Consider the following 17,581-nt stretch of genomic DNA (forward strand, 5'->3'; position numbering starts at 1 on the left):
GGCAGGGCTGGACGGAGCCCTGGGCAGCTGCTGCCGCCGGGAGGGGCAGAGGGCTTCCCAGGAAAGGGGCCCTTGACTTGTGCTTCTTTCAAACATAAGCTGGATCCGCATTTACCCAGGGGACGGAGAGACGCACGGTGTGCCAGGCGGAGCGCACAGCCAGGGGCCTGTGTGGGGAGGCCCAGGCGTGAGTCAGGCTGCGGGAGGCGGCCCAGGGCGGGGCCCGGGTACAAATGCCCGGGGCCCTGCGGGACAGCTGGCTTTGCAGCAGCAGCCGGGCTGCCGGGCGCAGGTCACCGTGCAGCATGCTCCGTGCCCTGCTCCTCCTGCCCAGCCTCCTGGGGGCGGCCCTGGCCAGCCCCGTCGAGGGCCCCCAGGAGTGCGCCAAGGGCCCGGCGGTGTGGTGTCAGGACCTGCAGGCAGCCACGAGGTGCGGGGCCGTGGGGCACTGCCGAAGTGCTGTCTGGAGCCAGCCCAGCGCCAGGTCCCTGCCCTGTGACGTGTGCCTGGATGTGGTGGCCGCCGCCAGCAACGGGCTGAATCCCAATGCCACTGAGACTGACATCCTGGCTTTGCTGACGAAAACCTGTGAGTGGCTTCCCAGCCAGGACGCTTCAGCCAAATGCAAAGGCATGGTGGACACCCACAGCTCGGCCGTCCTGAACATGCTCCGAGAGGCGCCCGGCAGCACCCCGACACAGCCGTGTGCCGCGCTCACCCTGTGCCAGCTGCGGCAGAGGCACCCGGCCACCCTGGGGCCACTCCCCGGCGACGACGCGTCCGAGGTCGTGGCCCCCTTCATGGCCAATGGGCCACTCAGCTTCCACCCTACGCAGATGCCCGAGGATGCTGTGTGCCGAGACTGTGTCCAGCTGGTCACCCGGCTCCAGGATGCTGTTGGGTCCAACGTATCCAGCTTGGCAGAAGTGACCATGGGGAAGCAGTGTGAGTCCCTGGGGCCGGACCTGGTTTTCCTCTGCAAGAACTACATCCTTCGGTTCCTAGCCCCGGCCGAGCAAACACTGCAGCTCGTCCTGCCGGAGGACACCTGCAGAGTGGGGGGCTTCTGTGAGGAGCTGAAAGGACCCACCCCCCTGGCTCACGGGGCTGCTGCAGACGGGGTCCCTTCTCTGGAGCTGGTGTCCCCGAGGAAGAGCGAGGTCCAGATGCAGGCCGGCCTGACCTGCGAGGTGTGTCTGCAGGTGATCCAGGAGCTGGACCAGTGGCTGGAGTCCAACAGCACGGTGGCCTTCATCAGCCACACCCTGGAGCGAGTGTGCTCGGTGATGCCCAAGACCATCGAGCAGCAGTGCGTCACCTTGGTGGATGCCTATGGCCCCACCCTCGTGCAGCTCGTGACCAGAATCACCCCGGAGAAGGTGTGCAGCACCATCCGGCTCTGCGGCAGCCGGAGGCGGGCCCGGGCCCTCCACAGGGCGCCCGAAACCGCACCACTGTCCCCACTGCTGGACGGGGCCAGCCAGGGCAGCTTCTGCAACGGCTGCAAGAGGCTGCTCGGCGTGTCCGCCCGCAACCTGGAGCGCAAGAGCACGCGGCGCGGCATCGTGCGGGCCTTCAAGGGCGGCTGCAGCATCCTTCCGCTGCCCTACATGATGCAGTGCGGCCGCTTCGTGGACGAGTACGAGCCCGTGCTCATGGCCAGCCTCATGGAGCTGATGGACCCCCTGGCCCTGTGCACGAAGGTGGGCGCCTGCCACGCGCCCCAGAGCCCGCTGCTGGGCACCGACCAGTGCGTCATGGGGCCTAGCTTCTGGTGCAGCAGCCCGGAGGCGGCCGAGATGTGCCAGGCCATGGAGCACTGCCACAGTCACGTGTGGAAGACACGCGTCCTCCCGGGGGCGCACGCGTGACTGGCCGCCAGCGACCCCACGCTGGCCAGTGCCCACCAGGAGGCCCTGACCTCCCTGAATCCCACGGGGACCCTACGAGGTGGGTGCTGTCCCCATCCCCATTTCACAGACGGAAACCCGAGGCTCCAGACGGGGGGGGGGGGCTGCAGGGAAGGGGGGCTCACACCCCGATCCCACAGAGCCCCGTCCTACCTACTGCGCAGTGTGGCTTTGCCCCGACCGGCGTCGCCCATGGACTGGGACCAGGTGCTGTGCCACCGCCCCCCGCTCAGTCCCCATCACGGTGTCGGGGGCCTGCATGGCCTCGGGCACCCTCTCCGCACCTTGCTGATGAATGCCCCGCTGTGAGCCAGGCTGAGGGCATGGCTGGGGCGTTTAGGGGGCGATTGGAGGCCGAGGCGGGGGGCCCCTGGCAGGTGGGGGCCATCCCTCTCGTCAGACAGCTGGGGGCAGGGACCGAGTCTCATCCACAGCGGCATCACTTATTCAGGCCAGAGCTTCTCAGCCTGGGCACCTGGGGTGGCCCGAAGGTGTGCATGAGGCGTGGGTGTCTGTCGACCTTCCTAGGGACCTTTCTGGGAGGAAGTGGGCTCTGACCGCCTCCCCTGGGGGTGCCTGGCTCAAAGCGGACCTTCCGGTGCCTCTGCCACCATGGGGCCCTCTCCCCGTGCCCAGACCTGGCATCAGAACCTCGAAGGCTTGTGCTGTCTCTGAATGAGGAAGTGGCCGGGTAAGAGCCCCGGGGCCCGGAGTGGCTTCCAGGGCTGTGGGGCCATGCGGTGGTCAGCAAACCCCTTTACCCACAGGAGCCTGTTTTCCAATCTGTAGAATAGGTGTGATCAGACCCCCCTCATGGGGACAGTGACACATTCAAGGAGGTGTCCACGAGCTTCCCCCCATCCACCCCGAGACGACATCCATCAGTCTGCTAGGACCAGCAAAAGCCAGCTCAGGCCCCCCGGGAGAATCTGGCTATCCACGTTTGGAATAAACTGATGCGTGTCTAAACCGCGTCCACTGTGTCCTCACTCTCAGCACGGTCCAGCTCCACGAGCTGCCCGCCCCGCCCCTGGTGCCCCACCTGGGGGCCCCGGCCCCTCCTGCGGGAAGCCCTCCCTGCCTGGCTCAGACACCCATCATGGTGTCCTCTTACCTGGTTTCCCGTCACCGGTCTCCCCAGTGCACTGTGAGCCCCTGGGGGTGTCTCATGTCCGGCACACAGTAATGTTTATGTGCCACCTGAGGCCTGGGCCAGAGAGGCCCCGAGAAGCCCAGAGTGGCCTAGCAGTCACCTTCAGATGAACCCTCCTCTCAACAAAAGTGCCCGGCCTCGGTGGGCAGCGACCTAAGCAGGTGCTCTTCTCCAAGGCCACACCTGAGCTCTTAGGTACATGTCCCAGGCCCCGACCATTGCACCGGGAACACAGGTGTACTTGGCCTGAATTTCTGGACTCCTGGTGCTGGTGCCTGCTGCCTGGGCCTGGGCCCCCTGGTCAGCCCTGTCCAGGATGAGGATGGCGAGAAGCTGGTAATCATAATGTCACACTGTGTTCTTTCTGTGTCTGCTCCTCTTAACGCGCCCTGTGATTTCAGATCCGACGCGGCCGACGGCCTTCCCCGCCCCCCGTGAGCCCCTCGACCACTTCCGGCCGCTGTTTTATCGTTTCCTTCATCGAATTCCTCCTAGATTAGGCAGCTGGGGGATGGTGCGTTCTCTGACTGCTGGTGCCGGGGCCACGAGAGGCGGTGTGCAGGGGCACGGGGGCAGCCAGCCCCGGCTCGGGGCGCCCACCGCGCTGCGTCTGCGAGCGGAGGGCTCTGGGGGCGCGCCTGCTCGGCCGGGAGCTCGCGAGGTCACCGCCGGCTTCCCTGTCCTCTCGTCCTCTCGGCTCAGCCGGAGCCGTGTGCGCACGCGCGCGTCTGCACGAGCCCGAGCCATGTGCGCACGCGCACGTCGGCACCAGCTCGAGCCCGAGCCGCGTGTGCACGCGCGCGTCTGCACGAGCCCGAGCCGTGTGCGCACGCGCGCGTCGGCACCAGCGCGAGCCGTGTGCGCACGCACCCGTCTGCACGAGCGCGAGCCGCGTGCGCACGCGCGCGTCTGCACGGAGCCCGAGCCGCATGCGCACGCACGCGTCGGCACCAGCGCGAGCCGTGTGCGCACGCGCCCGTCTGCACGGACCCCCTAGCAGCGTGCGCACGCGCGCGTCGGCACCAGCTCGAGCCGTTTGCGCAAGCGCGCATCGGCACGAGCCCGAGCCGCGTGTGCGCGTCTGCACAGACGGTGCTGTGCAAAGCGGAAGCCCGAGTCCACCACAGCCCACCACAGGGGCCGCAGACGAGCCCCTCCGTGCTCCTTCCTCCGCCTCGGCCCCGGCAACCCCGCACACAGCCCCTGGCTCTGGAAGCTTCCGGCTGCAGGGCCGGTGCGGTGGGCGCCCTGCTGGGGTCCTGCTCCCCCGGCCCCCACCTTTCCTCAGTGCGACAGTGCCGTCCGTGGGGAGGGTCCCTCCTTCTGTCACCTCCCAGCGAGGTCTGACCGCGTCCCCACCCGGCGCTTCTGAGTCTGCTCCCAGTGCATTCTCTCGTAGCTGCTACCACCATGGGACGCACTGCCGATGTCACTTGTCAATCATGTTTGTGGTGGGTCTCCCCGCGTGCAGCCTACACTCCAGGAGGACAGGAGGACAGGGCTTTCTCAGCGGTCCCCACCATGCCCCACCTCCTGGGACTGAGCGGCTCAGAACAGGGCCCTGGGCGTGTGTGTCAGCTGAAATTACAGACACCAGCTCTGTGGGACCATCACCTTCAGCCACAGTCGCCCTCTGGTCTGTCGTTGTGGGCGGGGGCCACCAGCGCAGGCGCACAGGACCCTCCGTCCCCCCGCCCCCCGCGGGTCAGCAGCCAATGCAGCCAGGCTGGGCAGGGGTGGGGGACTGACCCTGGGGAGGAGGCTGCGGTCACGCCCCTGCGGCCTGGCTCCAGGCCTGGCACCCCAGGACGGGGCCACCTCTCCTCTGTGCCTCGTTTCCCTTCTGTAGCCGGAAGAGGCGGGGGACTAGATGGGGACAGAGCACAGACTCCCCGGTGGCCTGGCAGAGCATGGCCCCGGCCACCCCTTCCTCTAATGTCTCCAGAGGTCCGAACCCTGCTGCTCATGTAAGATCTCAAGACCCTTAACTGCTGGCAGCTCAGCCTCACGGCTTCAAGTCCTCTCTGGCCAGCTAAACACTCCCGAAGGTTAGGCCCGGCCTGTGGGCCACCGGCAGGTCACCTCCGGTTGCCATGAACCTGGAGAGCACGCGATTTCCCGCCTGGGCCTCCTGACAACCACTGGACAGCTCAGAAGCCCTGGAGCCTGTCTGGCGTGGGCTCCTCACCGGGAGGGAAACTGTGTCACAAGCCATTTATTTAGGACAAGAGGAGCGATGGCCAAGTCGGGGGAAGGTTTCACCACCCAAACCAGTTTCTCAGGCCGAGTTTCCCACAGCCGGGGAGGCACCAGATCCGGAAAGCGCAGGGGCCGCTGCCTTCTCTAAATGTCACCGCCTGTCCCTGGAGACGGGGAGAAGCTCCGTGCACTGCCCGAGGCCACTCAGGCCGGTCCTGTGGGGCCCGCGGCCCAGGCTCCCCCACAGCCATCCGCAGTCAGGGTTGGGGGCCCCTCGCAAAACCAAGGACCCGAGGCTCTCGCACTGCTGCATTGGCGGCAGGCGGCTTAGGCCCGCGGGAGGCTCTGGAACGTGACCAGCCGAGGCCGGCAGGCGAGGGGTCACAGCAGCCTCTGGAATCCTCTCGTCAGGCTCCACCTTCTACCTGCCCACGCCGAGCTCAGCCCTCGAGGGGCAAGGTCGGGGGTGGGGTGGGGCGGGTTCTGTCCCACCCTGCTGCTGACCCCACACCCACAGGAGAATCGGCACCTGCACTCCGGGGGTGTTGAGCAGAGAGCCACAGGGGAGGCGGGTCTGAGCGGGCCTGACACACGCTGGCCAGGTGACCTTCCCGGGGCTGGTGGCAGCCTGGCTGTGGTGACGGCCGACTTGGGCAGGCGCTGCATGCCCGTCACAGAGCCTGCACCCCTCAGCGATGATGAGGCAGGGGTCCCCCGGACTGCTTCCCCTGCCGAGACCCTCCTGGGAAGAGCCGTCAGCGCTCGGGGCTGTGGGAGCCTCTGGGTGATGCCCTGGGGTGCCGCTGCTACCGCCACGAGGAAGTGGGGGCCGGCGAGGGGGGTGTTGCCCCCGACACAGGCGCGGCCCAGGTACCAGTGGCCCTTCTGTGCACCGTCCCCCTCCTGCCCACTGGGCTGCGACTGCCCAGTGCCAGAAAATGAAGATTTGGTTAAACAACGCTTCCCTCAGCTGAGAGCATATTATACGGCCACTAAAAACAGCAGTTTGGAAAACATGTCGCAGTGTAGGTGGCAAACGTTTAATATGTAATATTAAGTTGGAATTCAAAATTTATAAAACACGTATATATTTGCATCTTTAAAAAGGCCAGTGAGAATATTCCTCTCAAATATTAACAGTTGAGAGCCATAAGGGGTGTTCACACAGAGGGCTGTTTTTATGCCTCACTTATCCTACAGTTCCCAAAATTTCTATGACGATCGTATATTGTCATTATGTCGAACAAGGTTTTTTTTTTTTTAGAATTTTCTGGAGCGGGATTTAGCGACACCCCTATCAAGAATCTCCTAGAAGCCCTAAGGGCATGACACAGCGTCGCACTCTGAGGCAGCGAGAGGGGGTGACTGCTGACTCGTGGGGGGCGCTTTGTGAGTTTCCTCTTGCTCGGTAGGTCCCTCCCTGGCTCTTTTTGGGTCCAGAGCCTCTGCGTGTGCAGAAACACAGGAAGCCACCCCCACCCCAGAGAAGAGATGAGCGGGAAGCTCGGGGTCGGGGGCTGGGAGAGCTCAGAGAAGGCGCCTGACCCAGCCGGGGTTCGATGGGGACGCGGGAAGGGCTCCCTGGGAGGGGACGCAGGCACGTGGGGACAGGGGAAGCAGGGAGGAATTCGTAAGGAACCCCTGTGGGTGGGGGAGGTCAGAGGCCCACAGGGACGTCCCCTGCCCCATGGAGGTAGGGGGAGAGCAAGTGCCCCGAGGACTGATGAGATCAGATCGTCACCGCAAAGCACACAGGCTACTTCTCCCCGCTGAGCACCTGCCTCCTATTTCTCCAAAAAGCATCTGAGATAATTGTATGGATTAGGGAGCCATGCCGTGGGCTCAAAATGTACAAGGTCACCTGCGTAAGCTGGGCTGTCATCATCACCGCGAGAGAAAGCAGATCCCTGTACAAACTGTCAGGATGCTAAAATCAGAACAAACACTGTTCAGGGCTGTTCCGGAGAACCGGGGAAGCTGTCTGCGTTTCCGAGAACTCTTCCAGAGCCTGGGGATGGCCTTTCCGGCCTGCAGGACAAGGACGGAGAAAACCACATGTAACACACACCACACGGGGCGGCCCAGGTGGGATGTGGCTCCCTGAAGGTTGGGCCCACGCAGAGGCCCAGGCGTGAGCCTGACCAGGACGGAGCCTGGCATGTTCTGACCACCTGCCGAGGCTACGGCTGCGCCTGTCGTCCGGCCTCGGGTTAAAGAAGACGTGGGTCTGGCAGAGCTCGCGGGAGGGATGCTGGGGCCAGCGGAGAGGCACGCACCTGAGACGGCGCTGCGGAAGGCGCCGCGGAGGGGCGGGGGGCCGTGGTGCTTGAGGCCGGGGCGGGATCTCCTTCCGGAAAGTCCCCCTCGAGCACCGCGCCTCTGCTCGGCAGAGTGGGGGTGTCCAGTGCCGCCCGGGCTCAGTCGGCCCCATCGCAGTGCAGATTACAATCATCCTGGGCTGTTTGCTTATCTGTACGTGCTACTGAACTGCGAGTTTTAAGGTCATTTACCATAGTTTACTCAAACCCAGTGCCTGGATGGCTGGACGGATGGACGGATGGTGGGTGGGTGGGTGGATGGATGGATAGATGGACGGAGAATGGATGGATGGAGGATGGATGGGTGGATGGGTGGAGATGAATGGGGATGGAGGGAGGCGTGCATGCGTGGATAGGTGGGTGGGTGGGAGAAACAGAGGAGACAGTACCAGCGACTGGAAGGTGTCCTCAGAACATGGGACAGAGGGAGCTGGGACCTAAGGAAGGGCAGGTATTGAAGTCGAGACAGAAGGCAGAGGCTGGGGGCTGGGGCCACCGAAGGATTTCCTCAAACTTCCTGTGACCTCCTAGCCACCCCGATCTCGTCCCAGAGCGTCGTACAGGCACCTCAAAGCCTCGGACCCTATCACACTGCTGATTCGAATTAAATTATTTATCGAATAGACTCAAACCCTGAAAGCTTTTAAGTCAGCACCTCTCTCGGTCCCCGTCTGCTCCCAGACTTATTTAAGTCAAACACTGATCTCCATGGTGATATTAAAGCAAACACGGAAAGTGACTGGCTGGGCAGCGAGAATGTCGCTGGTGAAAAGCCAACCAGACATTTTAAGGTGATGGATTGAAGAAGGCAGCGGGCCTCTGACACCTACTTGGTGTGGGCGTTCTACACGCACAGTCTGCTGTCGTCTCCATAACGACCTACGAGCCCGTGTCAGGCTCCGTGTACAGAAGAGGCCTGGGAGCGCAGAGCTGGGAAGATGCGGTCCCGGAATGAACCCAAGACCCATCTGCTGGGGCCCAGACCCACCGAGGAATTCCAGACCCCGAGGGCGAAGCTCGTTACAGTCCCAGCCTTTCTCTCCGACAGACCCTCTTCCTGGGCCACCGAAGGGCAAAGGACAGCTCTGACTTTCCCGTCTGAAAACAGTGGCTTCAAGAGCACTCGGCGTCACCGGCCCAGAAGGATGCTGCCGGGGCGCCTGCTCCTCGTTCGCCCCAATGGTTCTGGGCCCCGAGAGAGGCGGTGTGACACCCCGGGGCTGCCCGCCAGCTTCTGAAACGTGCTGCTGCCCACGGCTCGGCTCTGCCCATCTCACCCCCAGCACCGGGGAGCCCTGTGAGCACCCCCACCCCAGGCCATCGCCCCGTCTGTGGAGGGGGCCTTGCCGCTTTCTACACTAGTGGCGTCGAGAGGTCTTTGCATGGCCGCGCGGTGACCACTCACAGCACCGACTGCGAATTGCAGGTGTTGAAAAGAGATAGAAGCTCGGCCACCACTTTTCCTCTGTCTCTCTAGGGATGTTAAGGAATGTAAGACGAGAGAGAGAGAGAGAGAGAGAGAGAGAGAGAGAGAGAGAGAGAGAGAGAGGAGGAGACGCAATGGGAGCAGAGAACCTAACCCGATTTTAAATAAAACGGCTTAACCACATGGTACCATTGTACATGAACAGAAGTGACCTCGAAATCTCAAGTGCCAGCTCTACTAGAACACAAACCTGTAAAACCGAGTTTCCCAAAGTTCGTTCTATAGAAAACCAGTCCTAGGAAATGCTCACCAGAACAAAAATACAATAATAATGCAGGGAGGCGGCGAGAGAATTAAAGTGTCAGCCGAGCCACAGTCAGAGGCGCAAAGCGCTGGGCAGCCCCGCGGCCAGGCCGGGCGGAGCCTGCAGAGCAAGGGGAGGTCGCCGCGGGCACTGCCGACAGCCCGGGCCCCACACCTGTGCAGGGGAACCAGGGGCCGAGAGCCAGTCACCCCCCGGGGCTAACACCGTGGGGACCTGTGGACTAGCGGCGGGGGCGGCCGGCAGGCCTCTGGCTCTCCTCTCCTGCATGCTCCTCCCGCCCTCGCTGCGCGTCCACGTCACAGGACACGGGCTAGCAGAGCCTTTTAATGTAACTCACGGGAACTGGGGAACGACGTGGCACCCGGGTTCCGCCAGCTCCCGGTCCCTCTCGGAGCCCCCACTCCGCCCTGCCGCCGTCCCTGTCCCTCTGCCTGAGAGGAGCCGCCCTCCGTGGGGCGCGACGCCCCGTCTGCCAAACTCCCCTTCTGACTCTGGCTGCGGCGGGCGCCTTGACTTCCCTCCTCACTCTCCGCCAAAGGCCCCTCTTCTCCCTGGGCAGGGCCGGGTCTCCCCGACTCGGGGACATTTGCCCTGTCCTGCCTCAATAATACTTAAATATTAAACTTTATAAATAAAAGCCCTCGGTTTGCAGTTATTGGCTCCAGTGGCCCCAGGACACCTGTACGGACTGGACCTGCAGACAGGGCGGGGTGGCCGCGTCGGAGCGAGGGGGCTCGTCCCCGGTCACCGTTAGTCCCAGGAGGCTCCAGAGGGAGGCAGACCAGCTCGGCCACTTCCAACCAGCAGCTCTCCGGGCAGGGAGGTTCAACGAGGCCCAGAGACTGAGAACATCACCCCAACCCAGGAGAGAGGACAGACCACGGGACCGTGGAAGCCACCGGTGGGGGGGCACAGCTGATGTGTGGCCCACAAAACAGAGGACAATTCAAGATGTGCTCAGCTAAGATTCCAGACGGCCTCTTCCGGAACGTAAACACCGTAGCTGTCGTTAAGAACGTGTGTACGGTGATTACCCAGGAGAATTCCTGGGGGGCTCAGTGCACATTCGGTAACCGCGTCTTGAATAGCCACATGCGTTCTCCGGGCTCGGCGCCGTGCACCTCCTCGCACACGCGCCTTCACCGCAGGGGGCCCAGGCCGGCGGCCCCCCAACAGGAGACCAGGGCCGTCTGGCCCCCTCTAAACAGTAGTCACACAAGCCCCCCAAACGAGAGGAGGTGAGCAGACAACGCTCGCAAGAGAAAACGGGACTCGTAATTAAACTCGGGGCTCTGCAAATTAAAGCGGCACCGCCGTCCGCGCGGGCCGTTCGGTGAGCAGGCCGCGGGGCCCTGGCCGGCCCGGAGGAGCGGGGGTCGCATTCCCGCGGGGGCAGGACAGGGGCCGCAACGAGCCAGCTGTAAACCCGCTCGCAAGCTCCGGCTCAGCAGTGCAGCTCCCCGCGATTCGTGCCCGGGAACAAAACGGAAAGGCAAACGGCACCGCATCACGGCTGGGCATCATGGCTCGGCGTTGGAACGAGCCCGCCCGAGGGGCTGGAGTGCGGCCACAAAAAGATGACGACGCGGGCGGCAACGCGGAAACTCCGGGCGCAGGCGGCGCGCACGAGGCGGAGACCGGCGCAGAGCTCCGCGCCCCGTCTGACCACACGCGCCGTCGGCACGAAGCTGACGCGATTCGCAGCAGGCCCTGTGCCCGGCGGGCGGGGGGTCGAAGGCCGGTGCCGTCCCAGCTACCGTTCATGACGGAGAGGAAACGTCTCAGAGCGGGGACGGGGACGGGAAGGAAACACGGGGATCGAAGGCCGTCAGCGCGCTTCGTGGAGGTGGCGCCCCGTTCCAGGGACGGTGCCCGCCTTCCCTCGGTCGGTCCTGGCGCCCTCCCGCTAGACCAGGGACACTTCACCCCCATTTCTTGGGCAGGGAGGAGGAGCCCTCTTCGGGGCAGCTTGACCTCTTGGCCTCCCCACCAGCGCCTGAAGAATTCTGAGGCTGGAGCCCGCAAACCAGGAGTCCAGCTCCCCGGGCCGCCGAGGTCAGTCCCACCCCCCCCCCAGCCCGGCCCACGAGGACCCACAGCAAATTGTAACTGCACCCGATGACTCTGTCCTCATACGTACAGATGACACCGGGAAGGACAACAGTTACGATGCCCTCATTTCCCGTCTCCGGCCAGGCCAAGCCTCTGCCGGGAAGGGAGGGCGCCTGGCCCACCGGGGAGGGGGACCAGCCGGGGCCCCTGCAGGCCCCCGCCCTTCAGCACTGACTGACATGCAGGATGGGGGGCGAATGAGGCTGCTGAGGGGCCCTGCTGGGGAGGACGAGACTCAACTGCTTCTGTCCGCTTGGCAGCCGCGGGGACCCAGCCTTGGGGTGTCATGGAGGCAAGAGGGGCCTCCATGGGCCGGGCCTCCCCCTGAACCAGTCCTGGAACACAACCCTCGGGGAGCAGCCAAGGCGGTGTCCCCGAAACTGTGCCGCTCTCGTCCCCAAGGATAAACAGACCCGGCACTGGAGAGGAGGCCCGACAGCAGGCCTCCGACCTCTCCTTGGTGGCGAGCGGATTCAAGGTGCAAGACGAAAAGCGGCGCCTTCCCCCGGGGCTGGAGGAGCAGGCGGCTCGGCTCGGGAGGGGAATCCAGGCGAGAGGCTGGCTCGGTCGGCGCTTCGGGGTGGGCTAAGGAAACTCAGGGCAGCATGAGCACCTCAGCCCCCACCCTCGGCCTCGCGAGCACCACGGGCGATCGCGCCGGCTGGCCCCGAGGCGACGATGTGCCTTACATGGCGAAGAAAGGACCCAGCCAGGGGTGCCATTCCCAGAGCCTCCTGGAAGCCCCTCGCCGAGAACCAACGGAAGGGACCACGGTGCCCTTTCACTAACGGCCGAGCCAGCGGCCGAAAACGAGTCACCTCAGGGCGGCCGCGCACGCAGCGGGGGTCCCAGCCAGCAGGCTCTGGTGGTTTTTACGGGTTTCTACCAGAAACGTGAGTTATGACTTGAGAAACTCACCCTGGAAACGAGAAAGGTTTGATGAGGAGGTGGGCGTGGCGAGCCCGAGACGCTGGGCACCCCCGTCCCCCTGTCCCCATCCCCATCCCCCCCCCGTCCCCGTCCCCTGCTCAGACGTAAATGCCGAAGACGACGATCGCAGAAACGATTCCCCAAAGTCTCCTTCTCCCCCACCTCACTCACAGTGTCACAGGGCTGCCAATGCTCTCGGACTGGAAATTCACATTTCAGAAATAAAGCGACCCCCCTGCCTCCCCCCCACTGCCCCGTCGCCAGCGGGTTATTTATTTACCAAGCTCTTCGCTGAGCCAGGGAGAAAGAAAGCCGCCCGGACAAGGCGGCTAGTCACGCGGGGGCCGCCAGGGGCTGTGGCTGGAGCTCGGAGCCCGAGCCAAGGGAGCCAGGAGGACGCAGTGACCCGAATTCGCGGCGCGGGCCCGCTGCGCCCCCCAGGGAAGGGGGGGCGCACGCGGAGCACAGAGGGCAGAGGCGCCCCGCGCGGCCCCGCGTTCCCAGCGCTGTGTGCCCACTGACCGCACCGTCCACCTGTTCGCTGGCCCGGGGACGTCGCCAGGCCGCCCACTCACGGCGCCGCTCCGGCCTTGGGATCTCAGCCCTCAGCCTCAGGAGAAAGGCCCGCCCTCGGGCTGACTTACCGCCACAGAGAACTTTCCAGAACCTTCCCCATGTCCGCGTGGTAATACTTCGTCAGGATCAAGATCACCTGTGGCAGCAACAGAAAGAGACAGGCAGAGGTCAGAGGCCTCGCGGTTCCTGCAGAGGGGCGTCTCGCCCTCCGCCCACCCTCCCAGGGCACGGGGTCTCTGGGGCGTCAGTGGTCCGGGCCTTGTGCAGCCAGCATCCCTGGGGGACCCGGCCACCATGCGCCCGAGCACTGAGACATCGGGCCGAAGCCTCGCTTCTGCTCGCCAGAACGGCTCTGGGGACGTCACGGTCCTTGAGGTCCACCCGGCAGCTGCCTCTCGGTGGGAATTCAAACCCAGCCCTGGAGGCCCCAGCGGTGGTCAACGGGCCAGCCCAGGCGGCGGTCCCGGGGGAGCAGAGAACGCAGCGGGCCAGGCTTCTGAGGCGGGGGACGGGGGGGGGGGGGCCTTGGACAGCCCCTCGGCCACCCGGAGCAGCGGCTGACGGCAGAGCCGGTGACAGTGGGCGGGGGGGGGGGGGGGGCGGGACGACGGCCGAGGCCACCGGAGCCGTCCGCGGACCCCCATGGCGCACACACCGTTTTCATCGCCGTTAAACCCTTCACCCCCCACACGGGGCCCAGCCTGACGGAGGCGATGTCACCGCAGAAAACTCCGCTGCTCACAAGTCAGAAATACGCGTGCTACGAGCACCCCAAAGTTCTTCCCGACAGATGCATGAAGGACAACAAGGAAGTGAGGATTTGGGGGCCGCGGGCAAGAGCCCCTCCCGGTGACCGCACCAGCCCCCGCCTTTCCTGGGACCTCAGATCTCCTGGTGCTCACTGCCAGGCCCTAGCAGCCGCTCCTAACACCCCGTTGCTATGGGAACCCCGGGAGGGAAAGAGGGAACGCCCCCGGTCCCCAGCACAGCCGCCAGCCTGGTTAATTGGGGGTCACCGCACTGGCCATCGTGCAGCCTGGCCCGTCCACTACCGGCGTGGCTGCCGCAGACGCGGTCCAGCAGGTCCCTCTCTGGCTGGTGACGAAAGCAGGGAGGATGAGGGGGGACGCTGACCGGGGGGGACCGCGTGCACCTCAGAGGCGGGATGATTACGACGAGGCCAGGGGGGCCTCCCTTCCCCCGCCAGGCCCCCAGAGCGACTGAGGGGGACGCCGCTGGAGAGCCAGGGGCGGGGGCTCGGCAGGGCCCGCCCGCAGGAGGCGCGTCTCTACCCCGTTGGTTTGTTTTTCGGTCTTGCCGTTCCCAGGGGGGATTTCAAGGAGCCAGAGTGTGACAGCTGGGGGAACCTCAAAGTCCATCAGGAGTGACACCCTCAACCCAGCGTCCTTACCAGGCCCCTGCCATCGGGGCTCTGCTCGCACGCCTCGAGGGCTGGGGGCTCCTCCCCTGCCTCCGCCTCACGGAGGGCTCTGGACAAATCTCTGCTGCTTAACCACTCTTGGGTGGTGATCTGTTATGGGGGCCCCAGGACAGTGGCACTTCTTTTCCAGACGAGGACACCGAGGTTCGGCGTATTTATTAGGGGTGACAGGGCTGGGGACCGGAAGGGCCCATTCAGAGAGGAATCGGGAGGCTCCCGGGGTGGCTCCCTGCTCGCCGCTCCCCAAGAGCCGCCTCAGGAAATGCCGGGGTGCCGCCGGGGGCGGGGACAGGTGATAGCCCTGTCCCTCCATCGATCACGCACCTTTCGCAGGCACAAAACATTTTTAAAAAAGAGAGCTGAGAACTCAGCTTCGAAAGGACTCATAAATCAAAATCAGTCGGCAGACAATAACTGTAAGAACTTCACTGATCTGTGGAAAACGGCGTTTTTACATCGGATCTGTCTCAGGGATAATGTATATTTTAATAGGTGGGTCTTGGTAGACTTTTCCGCCCCAGCTGTCCTGTGAAAATGTTATTTACTCTCCATTCCTCACAGCCTGATTCAGTTTCAGCTTCACCCACCGCTCCTTTGTAACAGTCACTTTACGTAAAATTATTAATGAAATTACAAGATTCTTTCTTTTTTTTCCCTCGCTGCTGTTCAAAACGCGGCTCTGGTGTTTCTAGCCGGGAGAGCCGGCCTTTCCCGGCCCTGCCCTGGGCAGCCGCGGCGATGGGAGGAGCTGGTTGCTGCGGCAGGCTCTCCTCCCCGCCGGCGCCCGGCGCCTCGGGACAGGCGGACAGGAAGGGCCGACGCTGTTCCCACCAGAAAGCCCTCCCCGGACCCCGGTGTCCTCCCCTCCGCCCACCAGCCCCCAGCCAGAAAACCGCATGCTCACGGCTCCCGCGAATTTCCCCTTTGGAGACGAGGCCGTCGCGTCAAAGCGAGAACCCGCAACAAAGGAAACTCGGCGGAAGGCGGAGGGAAGCCAGCGGTGACGGCCGGCTGGCGGGGCCGGGACCGGGCCCCGGTGCGCCCCGGGCCACGTCCCTGGGCTTTAAGGAGTCCAGACAGGCTGGCCACCCCGGAGGCCACCTCGGGACTGTCGGGAGAGCAGGGGGACCGGGGGCCAGGTGCCGGCTTGGGAGGGAGCCGCTCGGGGCCCATCTGACCTCTGCGAAGACTAATTTATCTTCCCACGAAAGCGGGAGGGAAGGACAGTGCCACCCTGTCCCTGCTCGAGAATCGGCCCCCGTCACCGTCTAGGGAGCAAGGTGACGTCTGGGAGCCCGAGACACCTGCCTCCCTCGGGCGTCTCCGTGGGGACGTGGGCCACCTCCTCCGTGAGACTCTTACTGACATGTGACGGCTGCATTGGTAATGGAGGAGGACGTGGTCCCGTTACACAGCGAAACGTCCCCTTGACCCAAAATATTTTCTCCTCCTTCTGACCTTAAAGGAAAGTAAAGCATTTCTGTGGAATCCCAAATGTCTTGCAGGCCCTGGCGTGGAGCCCTGTGTCTGTCACCACCAGCCCCCCCAATCCAGCCCTCATTTCCCTCTCCCTCCCCCGTCAGCACCCCCACTCTGGACTGACCCGCAGTCTGCCCCCCAAGTCCCCTTTGCCTCTGGTTCTCAAATGCGGGTGGATGGCGACACCCCCTCCCCTCACCCAGGGCAGCGACCTTGACATTTCCCATTAAAAATCCAGGGGCCAGGAAGGGAGAAAGGGGACCTTTTAGGTGCAGCCGCCCTAGGGAGGCCTTTGGTGTCACCTCCTGGGAAAGGCTGGCTCTAACACTGCTGGCCTGGGGCACAGCCTGCTCCCCCAGCTCCTCCCCCAGCTCTGTGCCCCACGTGTCTGCCTGGCCACCCCTGGGCCATGAGGCTCTCTCAGCTGGGCTCGCAGGTCAGAGTGGCCGTCCCGTCCCAGCAGAGCCAGGAACAGTGGTCGGCATCGGGCGGCCAAACAGCTCCAGGAAGCTGGTGTCTGCTCGCTAGGGCCACCCTCACCGTCTGCGCCCACCGCCATCAGGGGCACACGTCGTTACGAGTTTTTAATCAACCCGCCTCCTTTCCTTAAACAGGAAACTTTCACGTCATTTCCATAAATGGCAAAGCACATATCACCTCCGCAGAAGGCACAGAGACGGGAACCACAAAGCCCGTGAGGCGGAGCCGGCTGGCTCACGCGCATCTGCCGGGGCCAGGGCCCGACGCGCCATCGAAGGCGCCGAGGGCCGTCAGAAGCGCGCCCGCCAGGCACACGCCGCTGCCTCCTCGTCAGCGTGTGCATGTGTGTGTGTGTGCGTGTGTGTACGTATGTGCATGTGCACATGTGTGTGCACATGTGCACGCATGTGTGTGCGTGTAGGTGCATGTGTGTGGGTGCATATACGCATGTGTGCGCATGCACGCATGTGTGTACGTGCACACACGTGTGCGCATGTAGGTGTGTGCATGTGTGTACACACGTGTACACATGTGTGTGCGTGTGTGCGCACGTGTGCACGCGTGTGTGCGTGTGCATGTGTGTATATGCGCGCCACACGAGAACCCCGGGGACGGCGCACTCGCCACCGCGCAAACGGGACCCAGCATGACAGGAAACAGCGGGGAAACGGCCCAGAGCTGCCGGCGGCGCAGGCGCCTGTCTGAAACGGGGCTGAGGGCCGAAACGCGCCCTCTGCGGGTGCTGTTCCCCCGACACCAGAAGGCCAGACCCCGGGGTGGCCTGTGCGGAGGCCCCGGCGGAGCCGCAGGGCCCAGGCGGCGTGGGGGGCGCCCTCGAGAACAGTGGCCGTGGCCTCGTGGGCCCGTATCTGGGTTTCCCGACACATGAGCAGCCACACCCGAGGGGGACTCCTCTGGTGACGGGTGCAGGAGCCGCTTGGGGGCACTCTGGGGGCTCACGCCGCCTCTGGGCGTGGCTGCGACTGGGAACCTGAGGGGGCCTGTGGCTCGCCCCGTCCCGGCCGGGCTCTGGGCGGCCAGAAGCAGAATGTAACTGAAGACGGGGGAGGGGGCCGGGGCCCCAGGAGGCAACTCATCATGGTGGATCGTCAAACGTCTAAGATTAAGCATTTTATGAAAAGAATTTTTGAAACTATTTAACATGTGGCAATTTCTTAAAGGCGGTTTCTGCGGCCGTCTGCACCGTGCTTCCTAAGCGAGGTCTCGGCCTG

General features: G+C 64.2%; 2 protein-coding genes across 3 annotated transcripts in view; one reads left to right on the forward strand and one right to left on the reverse strand.

Annotated features, from left to right (window-relative positions):
- The window catches only part of SORCS2 (sortilin related VPS10 domain containing receptor 2), a 219,332-nt gene that overhangs the window by 116,846 nt on the left and 84,905 nt on the right, over positions 1-17,581 (reverse strand). For both annotated transcript variants that reach the window (XM_016127118.2, XM_036227467.1), the window contains exon 2: positions 13,018-13,085. In XM_016127118.2, the coding sequence (XP_015982604.2) occupies positions 13,018-13,085 (68 nt within the window). The remainder of the gene's footprint in view (positions 1-13,017; positions 13,086-17,581) is intronic.
- Positions 275-2,900, forward strand: PSAPL1 (prosaposin like 1). Its single transcript, XM_016127119.2, has one exon. The coding sequence runs from the start codon at positions 306-308 to the stop codon at positions 1,869-1,871; it is 1,566 nt and encodes a 521-aa protein (XP_015982605.2). The 5' UTR covers positions 275-305; the 3' UTR covers positions 1,872-2,900.

The sequence above is a fragment of the Rousettus aegyptiacus genome, unplaced genomic scaffold, assembly GCF_014176215.1.
Source record: "Rousettus aegyptiacus isolate mRouAeg1 unplaced genomic scaffold, mRouAeg1.p scaffold_m13_p_10, whole genome shotgun sequence".
Taxonomy (NCBI): domain Eukaryota; kingdom Metazoa; phylum Chordata; class Mammalia; order Chiroptera; family Pteropodidae; genus Rousettus; species Rousettus aegyptiacus.